This window comes from Siphateles boraxobius, unplaced genomic scaffold (genome assembly GCF_051911475.1).
Source record: "Siphateles boraxobius isolate OS27281-9 unplaced genomic scaffold, OSU_SipBor_1 130, whole genome shotgun sequence".
Taxonomy (NCBI): domain Eukaryota; kingdom Metazoa; phylum Chordata; class Actinopteri; order Cypriniformes; family Leuciscidae; genus Siphateles; species Siphateles boraxobius.
Window position 1 is genome coordinate 6,469,712 of NW_027508734.1, and position 20,289 is coordinate 6,490,000.

The 20,289-nt window shown below is 38.4% G+C and overlaps 1 protein-coding gene across 1 annotated transcript in view; it reads right to left on the reverse strand.

Moving 5' to 3' along the window:
• Positions 1 to 20,289, reverse strand: part of fgf11a (fibroblast growth factor 11a) — an 84,747-nt gene that overhangs the window by 31,203 nt on the left and 33,255 nt on the right. The window contains exons 2-3 of the mRNA XM_077227608.1: positions 18,737 to 18,847; positions 6,994 to 7,097 (exon numbers count right to left, since the gene is read on the reverse strand). Of these exons, the coding sequence (XP_077083723.1) occupies positions 6,994 to 7,097; positions 18,737 to 18,847 (215 nt within the window). The remainder of the gene's footprint in view (positions 1 to 6,993; positions 7,098 to 18,736; positions 18,848 to 20,289) is intronic.

Genomic DNA, 20,289 nt, shown 5'->3' on the forward strand with positions numbered 1-20,289 from the left:
CGTTGAAGTGGAACCTCTTCGTCAACTGGTGCTCTTCTCTTCAAGAAGACCCCCGGAGATGTTCGATTAGTGTCGTGCTTTCCTTCCTTCAAGATAGGCTGGAGCGAAGGCTGTCTCCCTCCACCCTGAAAGTCTATGTTGCCGCTATTGCCGCACACCATGACCCAGTTGAAGGTAAGTCTGTTGGAAGGCACGACCTGATCATCAGGTTCCTGAGAGGAGCGAGGAGACTGAATTTTGGGAGTGCTCCCTTTGAGCCTTTGCAATCAGTGGAGCTTAAGTTCCTGTCTATGAAGACAGCGCTCCTGGTTGCATTGGCCTCCATCAAGAGGGTGGGGGACTTGCATGCATTCTCCGTTGACGAAGCGTGCCTGGAATTTGGGCCGGCTTACTCTCACGTGATCCTGAGACCCCGGCCTGGATATGTGCCCAAGGTTCCTACCACTCCCTTCCGGGACCAGGTGGTGAACCTGCAAGCGCTGCCCCCGGAGGAGGCAGACCCAGCCTTGGCACTGCTCTGTCCAGTACGCGCCCTCCGCGCCTATATAGACAGGACGCAGTGTTTCAGGACCTCAGACCAGCTCTTTGTCTGTTATGGTGGGAAGCTGAAGGGAAAGGCTCTCTCCAAGCAAAGGTTGTCTCACTGGATAGTGGACGCCATTGCCTTGGCATACCAGCAGCAAGGTCGACCGTGCCCCCTTGGTGTGACTGCCCACTCCACCCGGAGTGTGGCATCCTCTTGGGCTCTAGCGCATGGCGCCTCGCTAACAGACATCTGCAGAGCTGCAGGCTGGGCGACACCTAACACATTCGCCAGATTCTACAATCTCCGAGTGGAGCCAGTGTCCTCTCATGTACTCGCTTCAACCAGCTAGTACTGGACCCGCTCAGGTGTCTTCGCTTGCTCGCCATTCCACTCCACGGACTGGATACGTGCGATATTCTCCTCAGGTGAGCTTCCCCGAAAAGCCCTGAGTTCCTCCAGCACTCCTGACGTTGGCGCCAGTGTCTATTGCCTGTGCGTCGGCTAGGTGCCTCCCGTGTGCATGGTCCCTCCCCTGAGCGACCCCCACATGTGTATTTCCACTGTAAGCCTCCCGAGCATGTGTCTTTCCCTTGGCAAGCCTCCTTGCCACCCCTGGGGTTGAAATATTCCACCTGCGGCTGGACACCCCAGTGTTCTCCATGTCTCCTTCGGGTCACATGTGTATTCTCTAAGTCCCCCCCTCTGGGTTGGCAGTAATTGCATATTTTCCCTGAACTTGGGATATGCTCCCCAGTGTACCTTGGTATTCCTGTGCTAAATAGGAGTCCTTCGTCCGTGCCAGTCTCACGACAGGGATCTCAGATTTACGCAGGGCACTGGAAGGCAGCTGAGAAGGTGGCGTGATTAGACTGGTAACCCCATTCGTCGTCATCCGACGTAACTCGGAGTGACAACGAAAGGGAACATCTCGGTTACGTATGTAACCCTCGTTCCCTGAGTAGGGAACGGAGACGTTACGTCTGCCTGCCACTTTCCGCTGTACCGCGGGGATCGCCTGAGCTCAGTCTTGGCTCCTCAGCGAAGAAACATATCTGCCTGTTGCCGGCGTCCTCCTTTTATACCCACGAGGTGGGGCGGAGTTACGCCATGCAAATTCTGCAGACCCATGGCATTTCTTTGCCATTGGCTCGTTTTGTAATACTCGAAGTTGATTGGCTTTCTAAGCGAAACCCCATTCGTCGTCATCCGACGTAACGTCTCCGTTCCCTACTCAGGGAACGAGGGTTACATACGTAACCGAGACGTTTTGCACTGTAGCATTTTTACAGTCTTTTACCGTTAAAATCACGATCATTTTTTACAGTGTAGCAAAGCATCAAACTGAGCCATTGACATCCTGAAGTAAAGTTTGAATCGCTCTGGATAATCCCGCAGCTCCTTGACAAGGAGGTGGATCTCTCCTTCCTCTCTACGCAATCTCAGGATTGGATGGGCCAAATATTTACTCTTTTTCTCTAAGTCCAAGAAAACAAAATCGTCACTTCCTGATAAACTGGAAAAATAGGAAAAGCGACTGTAGGGGAGAGCCGGGACGATTGAAACGCGGGACGGATGTAACATTGAGATCTCCTTGAAAACCACTCACGTCATGTACGTCAAATTTTGCACCCAATGCCGACCAGACCCATGAAAACATTTCTTCTTTACGTCATGCCGTTTTAAAGTTAGAGCCGGAAAACTGTTTTTGAGTGCGGTAAGTGAATTCTTTCGTGCGGTACTTTTTTTTGACAGACAAGTTGTATTTATTGTTTCATGTGCAAATGTAATGATAATACGGCAGGTGTATTAGTCCTGCAACACACCCTTAAGTGTGCATTATCAGAGATTTTTAGTTTAAGTGTAAAACAGGTTTAACTGGCAGGAGGCGCTGATGGGATGTTTGAAACAACTGTTCATAATTTTTTTATGTTCATAATAACAGGTTATTCAACAAGCAAACCCACAATATGACTCAAGGAAGAAATGTAAGAAAATGAATTGTAAACTGATTTGTCTGTCTTCGTCAAAATAGCCTATGAGATTACGCAAAATGCGCATAGGCTTATTATCGCCTACTGTCTATTGGGCAAAAAGGGTTAATATGAACCTTTAAATTTAAATAAATTACAAAATATGTTTTTAACAATATGTACATAAGTTACTTGTCAGGTATTGTTCATAAAAACAAGCATTAGATGAATAATTTCCGTTTAAACTGTTATGTTTCATCCGTCCCACCCGTGTGTTTCAATCGCCCCGCTCAAGCCGGACGATTGAAACAAATCACAACTACCGTTCAAAGTCAGTTTTTACTTAAATCATTCTATATTTGTACCGAATAACACATGATACTAAGAGAACACATATGTGAGTTGTTGATCACAAAAAGAAAAAAAAATCTTTAACCTTACCTTAGAAAACAACGTTTATTTGAAAAGTGTCCCGGCTCTCCCTTATATAATAATTTTCATATATAATGAATTACTCAGAACGTGCAGACGAAATACAATCAATGCGTTATCTTGCTTTCAAAGCAGATGTTGCTGTTTGGGAGGGAATTATACCGGACCACTTTGACGAGATTTGACAAGCAGAATTATCGCGATTATATACCCATACAGAAATGTAATATATGTCAATATATGTAAATTACATATATAATGTCAGTGCCCATGTATGTCTGCTGCCTATATGAGAATATATGCAAAATTCATATATATAAAACACATAGACATATATGAAACATATATTTCAAAATATAGCAAAAATGGCCGTTTTCATGTAAGTGCCATATATTTTCCCGTATATGCACATAAATTTTAAATATATGTAAGACGCATATATGTATATGCATATATGTACTTATTTCAATGCATCAGTATCACATGCATGTATGTTTACATACATTTATTAAATATGTGGGAAACAAATATGTATGTCACATATTTATACTTAATGTTGTCCATATATGCGAGAAACTACTATACTGTAATATATGCAGATATATGGTATCATATATGGATGAACTCAAAATATGTTCTTCACATGTTTGGACACATAAATGTTCATATATGTTGCAGGCATATTGTGTTCTCAGATAAGTCAAATATATGTATAGATATATGTCATGCTATTTAAAATATAAATGTAAGGCAAGGCAAGGCAAGGCAAGTTTATTTATATAGCACATTTCATACACAATGGTAATTCAAAGTGCTTTACATAGAAGAAATTAAAATAATCAAAAGAAATCAGAATAATTAAAACAGTTTAGAATAAAAGATAAAATACAGAAATAATCAAATGAAATCAGAATAATTGTATAAATGTACATATATAGCCCATATATTAAAAACATTTATGGGTAGGTTTATCGCGGAAGCGATAAAAAAATTCTCAGAGCCACCAGGCACAGTTTTATGCAAATCAGCGGCCAGATCGCATTAAAGGTTTTCTGTTAGAACGGTGTTGTGTTAGCGGCCCCTAAGTTTATAACTAATGATCGTTGCGACGGAAGTGAATCAATCAAATCTAACTTTAGCTGGACAATAACTTTATTCTAGAGCTGCTGTAAAGCCAAAACAATCTCTGTTACTTTAATTTCCTATTATCACTGTAAAGCTGCTTTGAAACAATCTATATTGTTAAAAGCGCTATATAAATAAAGGTGACTTGACTTGACTTGACAAGCATTTCACAACAACCAAAACAGCATTTCAGATGCTGTGCAATGAGATCGTTCCGCTGGTTATAGTCCCATCCAATTACTGGTTATGCCGTCCCGTCACGCAGTCACTTGATTTTTTTGTTGTGCATCGAGGAATTTATTCAGTAAATGTGTTTCCATAGTAGTTTATGCGCTTGTTTTCTTAAAAATATATCCGACTCTGATGAGAGCATATGTTTTTTTAATGCGCATTTTTAGAATTTATGCACATCTTGGCGTTTCCATCCAGCAGTTTTTGATTCTATATCCCAAAATGCGCATAGAAGTAGGTGGATGGAAACATAGTTTATATGTTTTGGTTCTATTGTTTTAGACTATTTTGAAGCTCAGGAGAAAGCTGTCTCCTGTTTTCGTGTTTGCATTGCTTTTTGTGGCATGCTTCGCTGGCTTCACACTCGTCTCTTTGGTCTAAAATATCATGCTTGAAAAAAGATAAAAGTTAGGGCAAAGGTAGAGCGGTTTGAGTGCTTCAGACTAAGGCAGAGATAGGAGAAAAGAAAAAGAGGTCGCCTTGCATGAGGTTTTCTAGGATAGGGATTTTCTCCCTTTTTTCAGGTACGGTCATTTCCCTCTGTGGAAAATGGGTCGTGTTTCTTCCCATGAGGAGACACATTCTCTACAGATGCTCTCCTTGCAAGAGAAGAGAAAAGAGATAGAAAATGCATTTGTGCTCCAGAGTGTGAGAGGAGAATACGTGAGAGGGAAGTATAAGAATAATGACACTTATTGAGTTCACAACTGAGGGACAGTTGTAATGTATATGATAATTGATGTAAATCATTTTGAAACGGTTTATCGCACGCATTGTTTACGTTATTTTTAGCGACACCAGACGAGAGACTGAACGTGACTCAATGACCCGACAGACAATACACTGCAGTTATTTTTTGTTCTTTGCTTAGAAGTAAAAAGAAGTTGTAAATACCTTTGCTGTGATATACTGTTAACAAACATGCCGACGCTGTTCACGCTGCTGAGAGTGACGTTTAGATGAATATATAATAATGTGCTGCACACTTTCCTCTCAATTACAAAATAAACACACAACAAAAGTGACAGCGGTGAGAAAACAGCAGTTCAGAAAGCATCTGATCAAAGAGATGTGGAAATGTTCACACAAGCTCTGCAATTCATCATGTAAACAGATGAGGTCATTAAAATGACAGTGTTATGATAGTTTGATTATTAAGTATATTTGAGACTGTAGACTATATAGATCTGGCTATAGTTTGAATGAATCCTTTTCTTTGCGTCACGGTATACAGTATATATATATATCAGTACATACAGTACAGAATGGCTCTTTCAGCATTATCCTGAACATTGCATAAGCATTCGTGTCATTGACCGGAAGAAAGGCCTTCGGGAGCGTAAACGTCTCATTCTTTTGGCAAAAACGTCCTTCTCATACAAATTAGTCTATAGGCTTTCACAGACAACCTAGGAAGTCTAGGGAGAACTCATTTTTTATGTTTCGTTACAAGCTGTTCACACATTGGCAATAAAAACGCGATTAATACATTAAAATTATTACATAAAGCCCTTAGGTGCAGTTTATGGAGCCACAGTACATTACAGGCCCTCGCCTCTCTTAGACTCATCACCACACTACTACTTCACAGATGAAAGCAAGCAACAATCTTTTCTTCTTCAAACGAGAGAGAGTGGATGCAGAAGAAAGAAGAACTGCAGCTTTACCCTGCAGAGCAATGCATCTCTTGTCTTGCTCACCAGAGTTTCTGCTGGAGAGAAATAGGCCAGACTAATGGAGTGTGTCACAGAGAACCGAGGCCAACAGTATTCACACTCACAGTCTGAGGACAAACGCACAGCAATTAACTTCATTAGTAGCACCTGATACATAATCAAAGAGCATCAAAAATGTGTCAAGTTTCTTTGAGTGTCTGAGACCTCATTAAAAATCTGAGATTCAAAATCTGAAGTTTTAGGATTCTGAAAACTTTTATACAAAGTGACACTATGAAATAAAAGCAATAAGAAATGCTTAAAGGTCATGAATTGAGAAATCGAATTTTCCTTGATCTTTTGACATACAGGTCATTGTACTATAAAAACATCCTGTACGTTTCAGAACTCAAAACTTCCTCGTTATTCTAAAAACAGCTTTTATTGAAACCAAGCTCAGAAAACAACTCGTTTCGGAGTTTGTCACATTATGATGTCATAGTGTGATGAAAGACCGCCTCTGCAAAAGAAGATCGACGCCCACTTCTACATCATTTCCTCTTTAGCCCCGCCCACCGATGTCCTGTAGTAGTAAATACGAGACAGACGCAAACACAGGATTACTTGAGCAACAAAACCATAGAGACGCCTCTGAGGATCACAGACGTTTTGAAGTGCCAAGTTGTGGAAAACACAGTCTTTGCATTGACTTCCTTGTGATCCTAACATTAAGAAAGCGTGGATTACCTTTATTGATTGGCTTTATTCGTGTCAGTAAGACACTGTTCGTTCGCTTAATTTGACTGCGGATTCATTTACCAACAAGTGCTTATAACAAATAAAACATGTTTATAAAAAATTAAAACATAATTTAAACTTTTCACTGAAATGATTATGCTGATAATTTTCACTGAAATTATTATGCTGATAATCTGCAACGAAAAGTAAAAGCTTTTTCATTTGTGGTCTCAGACATGTGGCCTCCACTGTGTGTCGCTGGCATCTTTAACATGATAAGATAAGATTGGTTTGTATGAATATGATATGTGCTTACTGATGTGTAGAGGTGGCCCTCGCTGTTCATGCCTATGTAGAGTCCTGACTTAGTGCTCTGGATGGCGACTATCCTCAGACCCACAGGAATCAAGTTGAACAGCACTGCAATTCAGAGAGAGAGAGAGAGAGAGAGAGAGAGAGAGAGAGGAGAGAGAGAGAGAGAGAGAGAGAGAGAGAGAGAGAGAGAGAGAGAGAGAGAGAGAGAGAAATTTTAAACATCAGCGTGGACACTTTGAAATTTCGCTGTAATAAATGATGAACGATTTTCAATATCCCTTTTTTCAGCACATTATGAAGGATGAGAATTTCTCTTCATGCACCTGAGGTAACACACACCCCTCCAAAACTGAGAGTTTCAGCAGAAACCTCCTGACATTACAGACCCCCAGTGAAATGAGCTTTCCGATTCGGTGAGCTTTTAAAGAGAATACAATTCCACCTCGTCCATTGTTCAACCATCACTCTGCCAGCCGTAGCCAAAAGGATTTCGAGTGTTTCCTAAACTGGGATGTTAGCCCGAGGCGTGCGCATGACACCGGGACGGTTTCCTGAGCCTTTTGCGCTGCGGATAAGAGGGTGTCTATTTTGGTGTGGAGTGTTGACCGACGGGACCGTTGGTGAGAAACGTCTTGAGCGACATGTTGACTTTAGCAGTATTGACAAATGCCCTGTGGGAATGTGTCTCCACTGGAGTGATGCAGATTCGAGGAGCTCCTCCTAATGTCGTGATAACCGCAGGCATGACAATGCAGACCTCGTCTGAACCCAAAACTTTACAGACTTTAAGACAAGCATCTATGGAATAAAAAAATACCGGAGAGCAGATTAATGACTGCAGAAGAAATTAAGTGAAGAGGGACTTTCTTTCACACTCAGTTCCAGTTTAATGTATTTTCTGGCTGTGACAAATAACGCAACAATGTACGAGCAGAATCAGCTGTCCACATCTTTAGTGGAGCTCCAGTGGGTGTTGTGGGTGCCATAAAGAAGACAAGACAGTGGAAATGTAATATTACTAAGTGAGAAAAAAAAAAAATATATATATATATATATATATATATATACTTCTGCTTCAATAGGTCAGTAGGTCGTGGGTGCCAGTGGACGAGACAGTGGATTGCTTAGTGAAAAAATAAAATAAAATAAACAAAATAAATAAATAAATAAACAAATAAATAAAACATTTTTCTGGAGCTTCAATAAGCACTTTTGTTGTGCACTTTGTTGGTGCCAACAAAGCAGACAAGACAGTGGAATAGTTATATTTTTACCAAAATAAATCAATAAAGAATGTAACTAAAGAATAGACAAAATAAAATAGATTCATATTCAAACTGAGATGACAACACTAAGAAACAGATAGGACATGAGCACACTTTCCTAAGTCTTCTTAAATAATAGCAGAGTGTTGTGAAATATATATATATATATATATATATATCATTATACTGTATAATTATAAATTGTAATAAACGTATAATGATAAATGTGTAAATCTGCTAAAAGTGAGCAGAATTTTGTAAACTTCTAGAAATACTGTAGTCTGTGCTGTGACTTATAAGCTATAAGACGCATGGACTCAAAAGCCACAAAACTGTCATTCTGATCTGAAAATCAGCATCAGATATAATGATGACGCAGCACTAACTTTACCAAGCCTTTAGAATCAATTAACCATCATACAAAGATAATCAAACACACTGAGACATTAAACAACATTTGTTTGCCATCATGATGAAATTAGATACCGCTAGAAGAAGCGTTTGATCACCAAGTTATGTGTGTATGAGTGTGTGTTTACATGTGGTGTCTTTGCACCCCGAAGCATCACAAAGACTGACAGTCAGGCTCGATTTATTGCTTTAAGAGACACAAAGAAATGAATGACAACCTTAGGTCTGTCTCTGTCAAAGTCCGTCTGTGCTCGGCATTATGGGATATGGGTCAGGGCACAAAACTTGCCTGTTGTTCATCCTCTCTCTCTAGTATACAGATTCCTTCCCTTCGTCTTTCAATATGCCTCAGCACTTTGTGTTAGTACACTGTCAACAGCTCTGACGTCTCGCTGTCTGTTAAAGACCTTCAGAGTTTCTCGCTTTTCTTTTTTTCTCCCATCCTTCTGGGCGGGTTGAAGGGAAGTCATTAAATGTTGGCATGACATTAGTAAAACTTTGTGAGTGTGTAAGTGTTCTTAAGAGGGCAATGCTGAGGAAATGATATTTGCTGTAAGTATGTTTCATCTCTAGTTGACCATATTCGCCAGATGCTTCAAAGTGAAACGTCTGTCACCAGATGGACATTTACGGGATAAAAGTAAACTAATTCCAGTTCTTTCCCCTTTTGTTTAACCTTTCTTTCAGTTGTAGTTAAACTTTCTTTCTGTCTAGACGCTGGCCTCACACCATCTTTTCTTTCTCGCCGCTGTCTTGTTCTCTTTGGTTAACCTTTTCTGTGTGCCAAAATAAGATGCCAGAATCTTGCTCTTTTAGATTCTCTCTTTATCTCCCTCTGGCCATAAACACACTGCAGATAAATACAGTTATCACTCCTCTTCTGAGAGAGCTGTATACTCTAGTATTAATATAAATATATTAACAAAAAAATTTTTAAACAAAAAAAACCCCTGCATAGTAGCCTTTATTATAGCTACTCACCAAGGCTGCGTTTATTTGATTAAAAGAATACACATTTTGTGAAATATTACTACAATTTAACATACTCTTTTCTATTTTTAATATATTTTAAAGGTTTATTTATTCTTGTGATCCTTACAAAATGTTGATTTTGGTGCTCAAGATTACATATTATTATTATTAATGTTAAATACAGTTTATAAGGGTTTCTGTTTCTGCTTTTTTCCCCGGACAATTAGGGATTGTTTACATGACAGCGTTTTTTTAACTAAAAATGGAAAACCTTTTATGCAGTTTGGTGGTTTATTTACATGACAATGGCATTTTGGGGCCTGAAAACACAACATTTTATAAACGGGTTTCAAAGTGCAAGTTTTTGAAAATGATATCGTTATTGTCTCCATGCATGTAAACTAGCCTACAAAAACGTGAATTTGTGAAAATGGTAATTATACGCATGTGTATTACATCTATAGGCACTTAGTGTTTCTTTAAAAAGTGACATCGCCAACTACTGGCCTGGTATGAATAATACAGCGTTTTTAGTAGTTTTTGCAGCTTTGATTTTTGATAACACCGTCGCAATAAACGCAAAAAAAAAAAAACTTTACCATTTTTTAGTTCATTGTAGTCCTGTAAACGCACCCTTAGTTTGTATTTACTTCATGGCAAAGCATGCAGGGAAATGGAAATCCCAGCCCAGTTTCAGTTAAATTTAAGTTCATAAAACTCAAAACAATTAAACAGTTCAGATAACTTAAAATGCGTACGTTTTTGTGAACGCAAAAGAAAAAGAAAGTTCTGAATACTCATTAGAAAAGTTAATTTAATTTGACTAATTTGTTTAATCTTTCATGTCTCTCATATCACATTTCTCTCATGTTTTTGTGGCAAGTATTTGCTGAGTTACAGTTCATTTTCTGACTCGTTTCAGAAGAGACTTCGAAAAGCTACACGTTTTGTTTTTGTACACAAATAAAAGTAGTAAATGAACAGTTTCAAATAATTTATAACACTTGTCTGTACGACCAAAATCAATGGAGTATTTTGAGTCTCTTTCGCACACTGATAAGAAAAAAGAGAGGTGGTCGTGCCGTTGACCCCAGGGGGTTAAGTTTACCCTTCTCAAACCAATTAATTATTTTAAGCGTTAGGATTTACATTGTGTTCCTAAGTTTAGACCATTTTCTTTTGTTCCCATTTTCTAGTTAGTTTCCATAGTTACTCATTAGTTAATATATAAGTCCCACCTGTTTCTTGTTTAGTTGCTCATTATCTTGTATTTAAACCCTCAGTTGGTTTGGTCAACAATAATTGAGAAGTGTAAACCAAATGGAGATGGCAACAATCAACCTGAAGGAGGACATGTGTCTTTATTGTGTCTATATTGTGTGTATATACACACACACTAAGGAGGATATTTTGAGAGGCCAAACAAACTGTAAGGATCAAAGTTGGAGGATTGTGGATGCTAGCTAAGTCACAGTACTGAAATATAAAGTCACAATTACAAGAAAAAAGTAGCAATTATGAGAAATCAAGTTGCAACTGTACAGTATTTAAAGACACAAGGTGAGATATAAAGAAACATTTGAAATATAAAATCACAGTTGTAAAAAATAAAGTCACAGTACTGTTGCACATGTTAGATATAGTCCCAATTACCCTTTTTATTTTTTCACTCTAATATTGAAACAGAATTCCAACCACACGAAGAACAATAATGTAGAGGAATCATTCCTGTATTTAAATGTTGTTATGCCTCTCAAAACTTTGCAGTGTGTGTCCTCTGTGAAGACTTTGACCAAAGTCAGAATTTATTTTTTTAATTAGTATTTTCCAAGGTAAGGCAGAAATGTAGAAAAATGCTGTAATAGGGAAAGATTTAATTGAAAAGAAACCAACTCCACCTGACTCTCTCTCTCTCTCTCTCTCTCTCTCTCTCGGTCTCTTTCCTCTTTTCAAGTGTAAGTACTTGAGCAGGGGTGAAATGCATTATCAGTGTCTCGCACACACACACACACACACACACACACACACACACACACACACACACACACACACACACACACACACACACACACACACACACACACACACACACACACACACACACACACACACGTAAAGCAAGAGTCTAGTCGTTTCTCTCCAGTTTTGCTCATTAAGACATTACATAATCAACTTGTGGTTGAAGAGAAGATTAAAACGAGGAGGACTGCCAGTCCACCCTTCCCTCCAATGATGGAACACCGATCTCTGCCGAACCAGCTGCTCTTTTGGCTTTTCTGGGAACTGCCGGGGCAAGCACTGTGCCATCTGGGGACCTGGTACTAATCCGTGGAAAACTCAGCAAAAGTTTGCTTGGAGAAATTAAAGAGGCTTTATGTAAGAATTTCCATGTAGCAATCACATTTGTATTTCCAACTTGTGACCAGCTTGTAACGAGACGTATAAAAAGAAGACCTTCCCAGACTTCCTGGGTTGTCTGAAAAGCTGTATATTGATTTTTTTTTTTTTTTTTTGTGAAGGACTCAGGTCGGGAACTTTTTTTTTTTTTGCTGGGAAAATCAGAAGGATGAGACGTTTACACTCCCGAGAGCCTCTCTTCTGTTCAATGACACAAGAAACGAATGCTTATACAATGTTCAGGATAATGCTGAAAGTGCCATTCTGTACTGTAATGTCAATGTGTCATGCAAAGAAAAGATGAACATATTTATATATTCATCTAAACGTCACTCTCAGCAGCGTGAACGGCTTCGGCATGTTTGTTAACAGTATATCCCAGCAAAGTTATTTCCAACTTCTTTTTACTTCTAAGTAAAGAACGAAAAAGAAATTCGCCGTCATTGAGACTCGAATCACGTTCAGTTCCTTGTACGTTACGTGTGCATGAGTCCGAGCACGAGTAACAACTTGCTGGCTGTAGTTCACTTAACGGCCACCGGTGTCACTAATAACAAGGCTTTCTGAATTCTACATAGAGCCCCTTTAAAGAAAGAATGTTCTTTAGGCTTTACCTTGAAGTAGATGAATTGGAGAACGTGAACTCTAACCATTAGTTTACCACAGTCCCGAAGAGAGAAAGGATAAATCTATCACAGAGTTTACTAACCTTGTTCAACTTATTCTTTGCTGCTCACCTTGTAATAAACTTTGATAAATTAGACTGCAGTTGTTTTCATTAGTTTGGATGAAAATTACAGGGCATGTTTGCAAGAGCTTATGCGTGCAAACTGAGTTATGAAGGCGTCCAGGTCAGGTCTGGTTCTGAGGCGAGTATTAGAGAGGTGCCTAATGGGAAGGCTATCCATTCCTACAAATAAAGGTTACCATGAAACCTAATATGGAAGTTTCTAAAGCCATTCTATCAGCATGGATCAGAGCATAAAATCCAATTGTTTGCCTATTTAATGATGGAATTGTATATCATTACAACAGAGGGGTTCCAGATATGAATCAGAGCATGTTAATTATTTATTCTCTCTCCATGCTGATTTGGCAGTTTTTGGCTGTGATTAGCATACACCGCAGTGTGGTGCATAAAGAGAAGCTTTAGAGAGACCCCCTCAGTGCTAACGAGAGGGCAAACCTCTAACATCTGACCTCAGTCAGAGAGAGAGAGAGAGAGAGAGAGAGAGAGAGAGAGAGAGAGAGAGAGAGAGAGAGAGAGAGAGAGAGAGAGAGAGAGAGCGAGAGAGAGAGAGAGAGAGAGATAGAGAGAGAGAGTAGTCGAGATCTGTCAGCTCAGCCTGTCAAACACCCACACCAAAATAGGGAAATGAGCAGCTGGTTCTCTCTCATCAAGACCACATCAACAAAGATCAATTAGAGCCTCTGTAAATTGCATCAGGACAGTTTCATTCAAATGGGTGAGACAGGCAAATATCAAACTTTGATGTATAAGTTCTTGCTTTCCTGTATTCTGCTTCAGCTCTCTCTATTGCTAAACTGCAGGCATGTATGTGTGTGTATGTTAGATCAGTCTAGTCTAAATGTTTAGTCTAGGTAATAAAGTCTTGTTTGTGTCACACTTAAAGTTGTGTGTGGTTCGTGCTTAAATACTGGAGTCCCTAATCATGCAGATTCTGGCTACATGCTCTGAGTAGTACTGTACTGTACAGTACAGTAAGAAAGATATTTTTCCACACCCTGGAAATTAACATTTCTTAGAGTTAATTAACAATTAACAATTGTGTTTGCGGGACAAACAGGTTAGTTATTAATTCTGCTACATCAAATTAATTCTTAATTAATTTATAACTAATTAATCCTATGTTATGATTAATTACTCATATTTCATAGATTAAAAGTTAATAGATCAAATAGTCTAAATTTGAAAAGGAAAAAGAAGTCCAGATTTTACTCTGCTTCCACCTATTGATGAACCATTGCAGCATGAAAAAGAGATTCAGGCCTTTTTCATCTGAAAGTAAAAGTTTATGCAAGTAAAATGAATATGTTTTGTTTGAAAACATTTCAGAGTAATACTGGTGTCGTTATGATGTTTTGTTAGAAAACGAATGTGTTGTTTTCTTGCATCACACTGTTTTTTTTTTTGCTGTAAGGGAGTGAATGAAGAAATTGCATGATAAAAACATAACATTCAAACATTTTCCACATTCACTTTTTAATGAGAAGTTACTGATCAGGTACAGTTTGGTTTTAGTTTAAAAATATTAAAGGTGGGGTATGTGATTCTCTTTTTTGTCCATTTTCTCAAAACAACTTGAAATCCTATTCCTAACCCACAGGGGCGCAACTACCCAGTGTTAGAGGGGTATGCAGCAACAATTTTGGCGCCCCCCAATACACACACACACACACACACATATATATATATATATATATATATATATATATATATATATATATATATATTAACAATGTTAACAAATTATAAAAAGTTACAGAATAAACAGTTACAAACATATACATATACACATTCATACACACATACATACACACACACACACACACATATATATATGTATATAAAATAATAATAATCATATTGTGTGTAGCTGTCATTTGTATCAAAATGATCATCCATCAAATCTTCCTTATCCCAGAAAATTTTCTTTTTTTCTTTGCAAATCCCTGTACTTGTGACAATGACAACAATGATGACATAAATTATGTCAATGAACAACAACAACAACAACAACAACAACAACAACAAAAAACAGAAACAGATTTTGTCCAAGTGGTCAACAAAAGCCTCGTTGCTGTTTGCCACTTGATCATACATATTATATAGCACAGATCTTTAAAGAGAGAGAGAGATGTGACCCTAAATACAGCTTCCATGTCACCCAGCAGATGTAACTAGCTTGTATGTCTGATAGCACAGCTAACATGAACATACATGAATGGTAAAACAAAATCTATTTGTTTCCATGATAAACCAGCATTATTGCATAAGTCATGTTTTCCAGCTTCTAGTCATTTATTGTGCATGCTACCTTATATTTTCCAGTTGTTATTTTACTTTAATAAAATTGAGATATGTCATGCATGGGATTGGTACCATAAGGTTTAACCAAAATCTAAATGTAGATATCAGCAATATTATTTTGTGTGAAGTTAGCAAACACTTGCTGTTAACATTAATATTTGCAAGCCTCCAAGCTTGGTAGCAAATCTACGCATGATTCCATGGTAAACCAGAGATATTGCATTAGTTGTTTCCCAGATTCTTGTCATTTATTGTACATGCTACCTTATATTTTTTAGTTTTCAGCTCAGCAACCTCGGTTTTGCATATTCTAAACTAGCTAGCTCTGGCTGCTAACGTACATTCCCAGAGTTAGCAAACGTTAGTCTGTTAACATGAATATTTGCAAGCCTCTTCCAAGCACAAACGTCACATACCTGTTGCATTTCACCATCCACTTATTTAGCTGCTGTCGCATCCCTTGACATGCCATCTCCTTTAACGTCCCTCTTTTTCTATTTTTAGCCCCCGACCGCTTTTTTGCTTCATTCATCTTTTTCGAGTTTCAACGATAACGCACTCCTGTGCTGCTCACTCAGCGCTCACGCGCGCGCCCCCGCCCGCTCGCGATATTACCCTTCTATGTCAAAATAAATTCTATGATGGAATATTATAAGGGCGCCGGCGCCTACTCTAGCCTGTTAGTCCTCTAAAATTTATATAACTTTTTTTATATTTAACTTGTATAACTTTTATATAAATGTATATAACTTATAAAAAAATAGATTTTTTTTAACCATCGCTTTGGCGCCCCCATGATGGCCACATATAGCGCATACCCACTTTTTGCGCCACTGCTAACCCACTTACAGCCACTGGGTTAGAAGCACTGAAATGAAAATTAAGCAATTTAGTCATCTGTGGTACGGGCAGGACTCGAAAAACTCCAGCCAATCTTTTCCAAGACCACCTGGAATCAGTGGATAGTAAGTTCGTCAATCAAAGCTCATACCACATACTCAAAGCTCGTGGCGCATGCGCATCTCGTCAGTAAAGCCGGTTCCATGATTGGTAGTAAATCGTCATTACAATCTCTGGCGCATCTGAGTTTTCGCTCGTGCATGATTGCGCGTCGATGTTCTTCGAATGGGTGGAGTCAAAGCCAGCGTTGGAGGAAAGAAGGTAGGACCATTTGAATTGTGTATTTTCAAAATCTGCCGGTCGTTTTCCAAATCACATACCCCACCTTTAAGTTATGACTGTTTTATAAGCTTACATTCCACATGGTTCAAATAGACCTGGCAATGCAACAGGGGTACACGTTCATTTTTACTCAGTTGACCAAAGAAATGCTGAAACAGTCATCAAAATATCTGTTTTTTTCGTTCCATAGGAGAAAGTCATACAAGTACAAGTCATGCACGCGAGGCTGAATAAATGATGACAGAATTGTTTATGAGTTTGAAAGTTAGGGATGAAGCCTCTCTTTATAAGGTCTAGAAACTGCTAGATTGCAGGCAAATCCTGACCCACACCTTTCACCTGAACAGGTTCAGCCCTAATTTGAGGAAACAAATCAAACTGTGTTTCAGTTAGCATAGCAATTTCACCTTTCTCTCACCTCAGTGCACAATCCATACATAATAAGCACAAAGGCTAGACAGCAATCACACAGCTCTGCCGCTTGCTTGCTTTCTCTTTCTTTCACCTTTTAAGTAGCTCTATAAAAAGTTATTTAACTTTGTCTCCATCACCATCCACACAGCTGTTCCCAGATGGTTCCCCTCTGTCAAACCCGCTACAGAGAACACAAACTTACACAATATCTGACACGCACAGAATCAGCAGACAAGGCACTGTTAAATGACTTCTATGCAAGATTTATGCGTGGATAGAAACACTTACGAAAATCCTTTTATCGACTGACAAAACGGTTTTGTCTCTGGAAGGTTTTCAAGACGTCTGCAGTAAAAAGTGGGAAAACCTTGTGGGACTGAACTGTTTTCTTTTGCTTATCACGTTCTCATATTAAAAAGATATTACGGGGCATCTGTTTGGCGGTGCTCAGAAATGTGTCTCGTGAGGGGAACATGTAAATTATGAGGAGACTGCTGAGTATTTTAGAAGAGCTCACACTGAACATCAGGACTGGAACAGTAACAGATGAATCTCTTTAATATCTGAAATTATACTCTTCTGCTCCAGTGAAGTTAAACAAGGAGCAAACTGAGATCTTTCCAATCTCCCACTTCACACATTTTCTGTGAAAAAGAAAAAGAAAAAGAGCCGAGTCATCTCTTCTAGAGTTTCTAAAGGGACGAGATCAGTGTCTCAAACTGTTCTCAGCTTCGCCAAGATGCCGAGACTCAATGGAATGTTGGTAGAGTTCCTGAATTTGAAATTAATTTAGCCAAATTACAATTTGGATTTGAATGTGAGGATGTAAAATTACAATTATTTGAAAAGATTTTAAAAAGATTTAAAGTTTGGATGGATGGATGGATGGATGGACCGACGATCAAATGAACGATACGATGCAAACGATAGATAGACAGATAGATCAACAGAACGATAGATCAAATGACAGACAGATAGAGAGATAGATAGCTAGATAGCTAGCTAGCTAGCTAGATAAATAGATAGATAGATAGATAGATAGATAGATAGATAGATAGATAGATAGATAGATAGATAGATAGATAGATAGATAGACAGACAGATAGATCGAACAACAGAACGATAGATAAAATGACAGACATATAGATAGATATAGACAGACAGACAGATAGATAAATAGATTATTGAAATAACAACAGAACGATAGATCAAACGATAGACAGACAGATAGATAAATAGATAGAAAGAAAAACAGAACGATAGATCAAACGTAAGATAGACAGACAGATAGATAAATAGATGACAGACAGACATGGATGGATGGATGGATGGATAGATAAACTTGTGTATCAGAGAAAAAGAACACTTCCCATAATGCACTACATGAATTTCTTTAGCTGTGTCCCAAATAACACACTATACACTGTTGTCTACTGTCAAGTGTATGAACTTTAGAAGGTTATTCTGTCATCGAACGTTCTGTAAAGGAAAGATTTCACAAGGAACATTCCACTTCCGTTAATAAAGTGCATCATCAGGTTATTTGAAATGCGCTTAGAGTCAACACTCTACTTGCAATATTAATAGTAAGAATGACACAACTGGAAAGCACCGTTCAAATTACAATTCAGTCATTTCAAATTCGAATTCAGCTTTCTGAGGGTGTGGCGAATTCAATCCAAATCCACATTCATGAATTGTAAGTGAGCAAATTCTTTAGTTCTAAACTTTGCCCAAAGCATCTCTCCATTTGGTCTCCTGAGCAATGATAGAGCAATGAAAAATCCTCCTGAGCATGTGTGAAAAGATGCTGGTTTACACTGCTGTGAGGAGAGCAAGGTATTCGAGACACGGACAGAAAGAGAGAGAGAGAGACCCGGCACACTTTCAATGTTTGTTTCCCATTATAATCTGTGGGATGTAATGTGATAGTGAGTTCAGGGAAGGTTAACCAGATTTTTTTAAAGCTCTTAAAACATGTGTTCAAAAAAAGATTTGAGCACACGCACAGATTCACACACACACCCATGTATCTACAAGCACACACTTACAAAAGGAGCTGCTTTCGTCCTTTGTGCCGTCCAAGGTGCCATCGGGTAACATCTGCAGGTAGAAGCCATGCCGACAATACAGACGGGTGACGATTCCTTTCAGCTGAGGCTCTGAGAGAAACACAGAGAACATCTCAGTAAACATAACTAATATAAAACCATCCGTGTTTACGAAGCACATTGAGGAGATGAAGTTGTTTCTGTCTGTACTGGACAATAGACTGTAATGAAATGACATTCTCTTTCTTGTACCTATACTTCTTTTCTCAGAGTTTACAGCACTAACACTCTCATAAAAAAGGTACAAAAGCTCTAACTGGGGCGGTTCCCTTTCAAAACGACATGTTTGTACCTTATTTACCACAAAAAAGCGTGAATATTAGTACCTTAACAGTACATATTAGTACCTAAATGGTACATATTAGAACCTTTTCAAGGGGTACCGTCTTACTGACAGCTTTTGTACCTTTTTTTCTGTAAATGAACAAAACAAAACCCCACATAAGAGATCAGTGAAATGGTTCAACATTATCTAAACTCTTGGTAGAATGAGATGCAGAGCAGAGCACAGTACTAGAAAGTAATACTAGATTAAAACAATTGTTTATGTATGAAATAAGAAATAAAACTGGCCTGTGTCACATTATGGTACATGAATATGGTTATCATTCAGTAGCATGGTTTAATATTGTATCAAAAAAGGGATATTATGAGCTCTTGTTCTGTCTTCTGGTTAATATTTCCACAGCATGAAGGCAAGATCTTACCGATTAATTAATAAAAACCTCGTTTTAAAATTTTTACTGTCCTGACATGTATTACTGTATGACATCAGTGCAAACATTATAATGATCATGATAACTTTCATTAACTCTACAGTAAGTGAATCCACTTCACCGGCTAATGATGATGCCAAATAAGAGCTACTGCAAAAACGGAAGTTCAAAGACAACATTCTAAATTCTAAAAACTAAAATTTTGCACGCTTGTTTCTCTGGCATATAAGGCCTATAGGGAGGTTACTAAAAATGTGACCATATAGAAAATGGCTTCTGGTTTATGGGTTTTTGAAGGAGAAGGGAGCAGTCTGTTGAAGATCTGTGTAATACAGCACAAGTGGGACACTGGCAATGGAACAGGAAGGTTAAAGAAATATTATGGGACATGTCACTGTGCTACAGCATGTATATTAAAACCATTAAGTTCACGTTCACAAAACTGCGTGGGAAACAAAACGTGAATGCAAAAATGGTTTACAATTTAGCATAACATAAATTATGATTATTAACATCGTTATTATTATTCTCTGTGTTTTCTTTTTAATACCCATCTGGGTATTTGCTGAATTACTAATAGTAACTAAACTGGTACACAGAAATGTTTATTTATGTGCTCTGTGTCAAATCTAAAGTGAATAAAGTAAGCAAAATAAAGTCATATTAAATATTTGTGGAAGTTTTGTGTGTTCTCTACAACTTTCAACCAACAACAGTTCCTCAATAATAACCCACAGTTTTTTTTAGGTGGACTTTATGTGTAAACACAGACTGCTC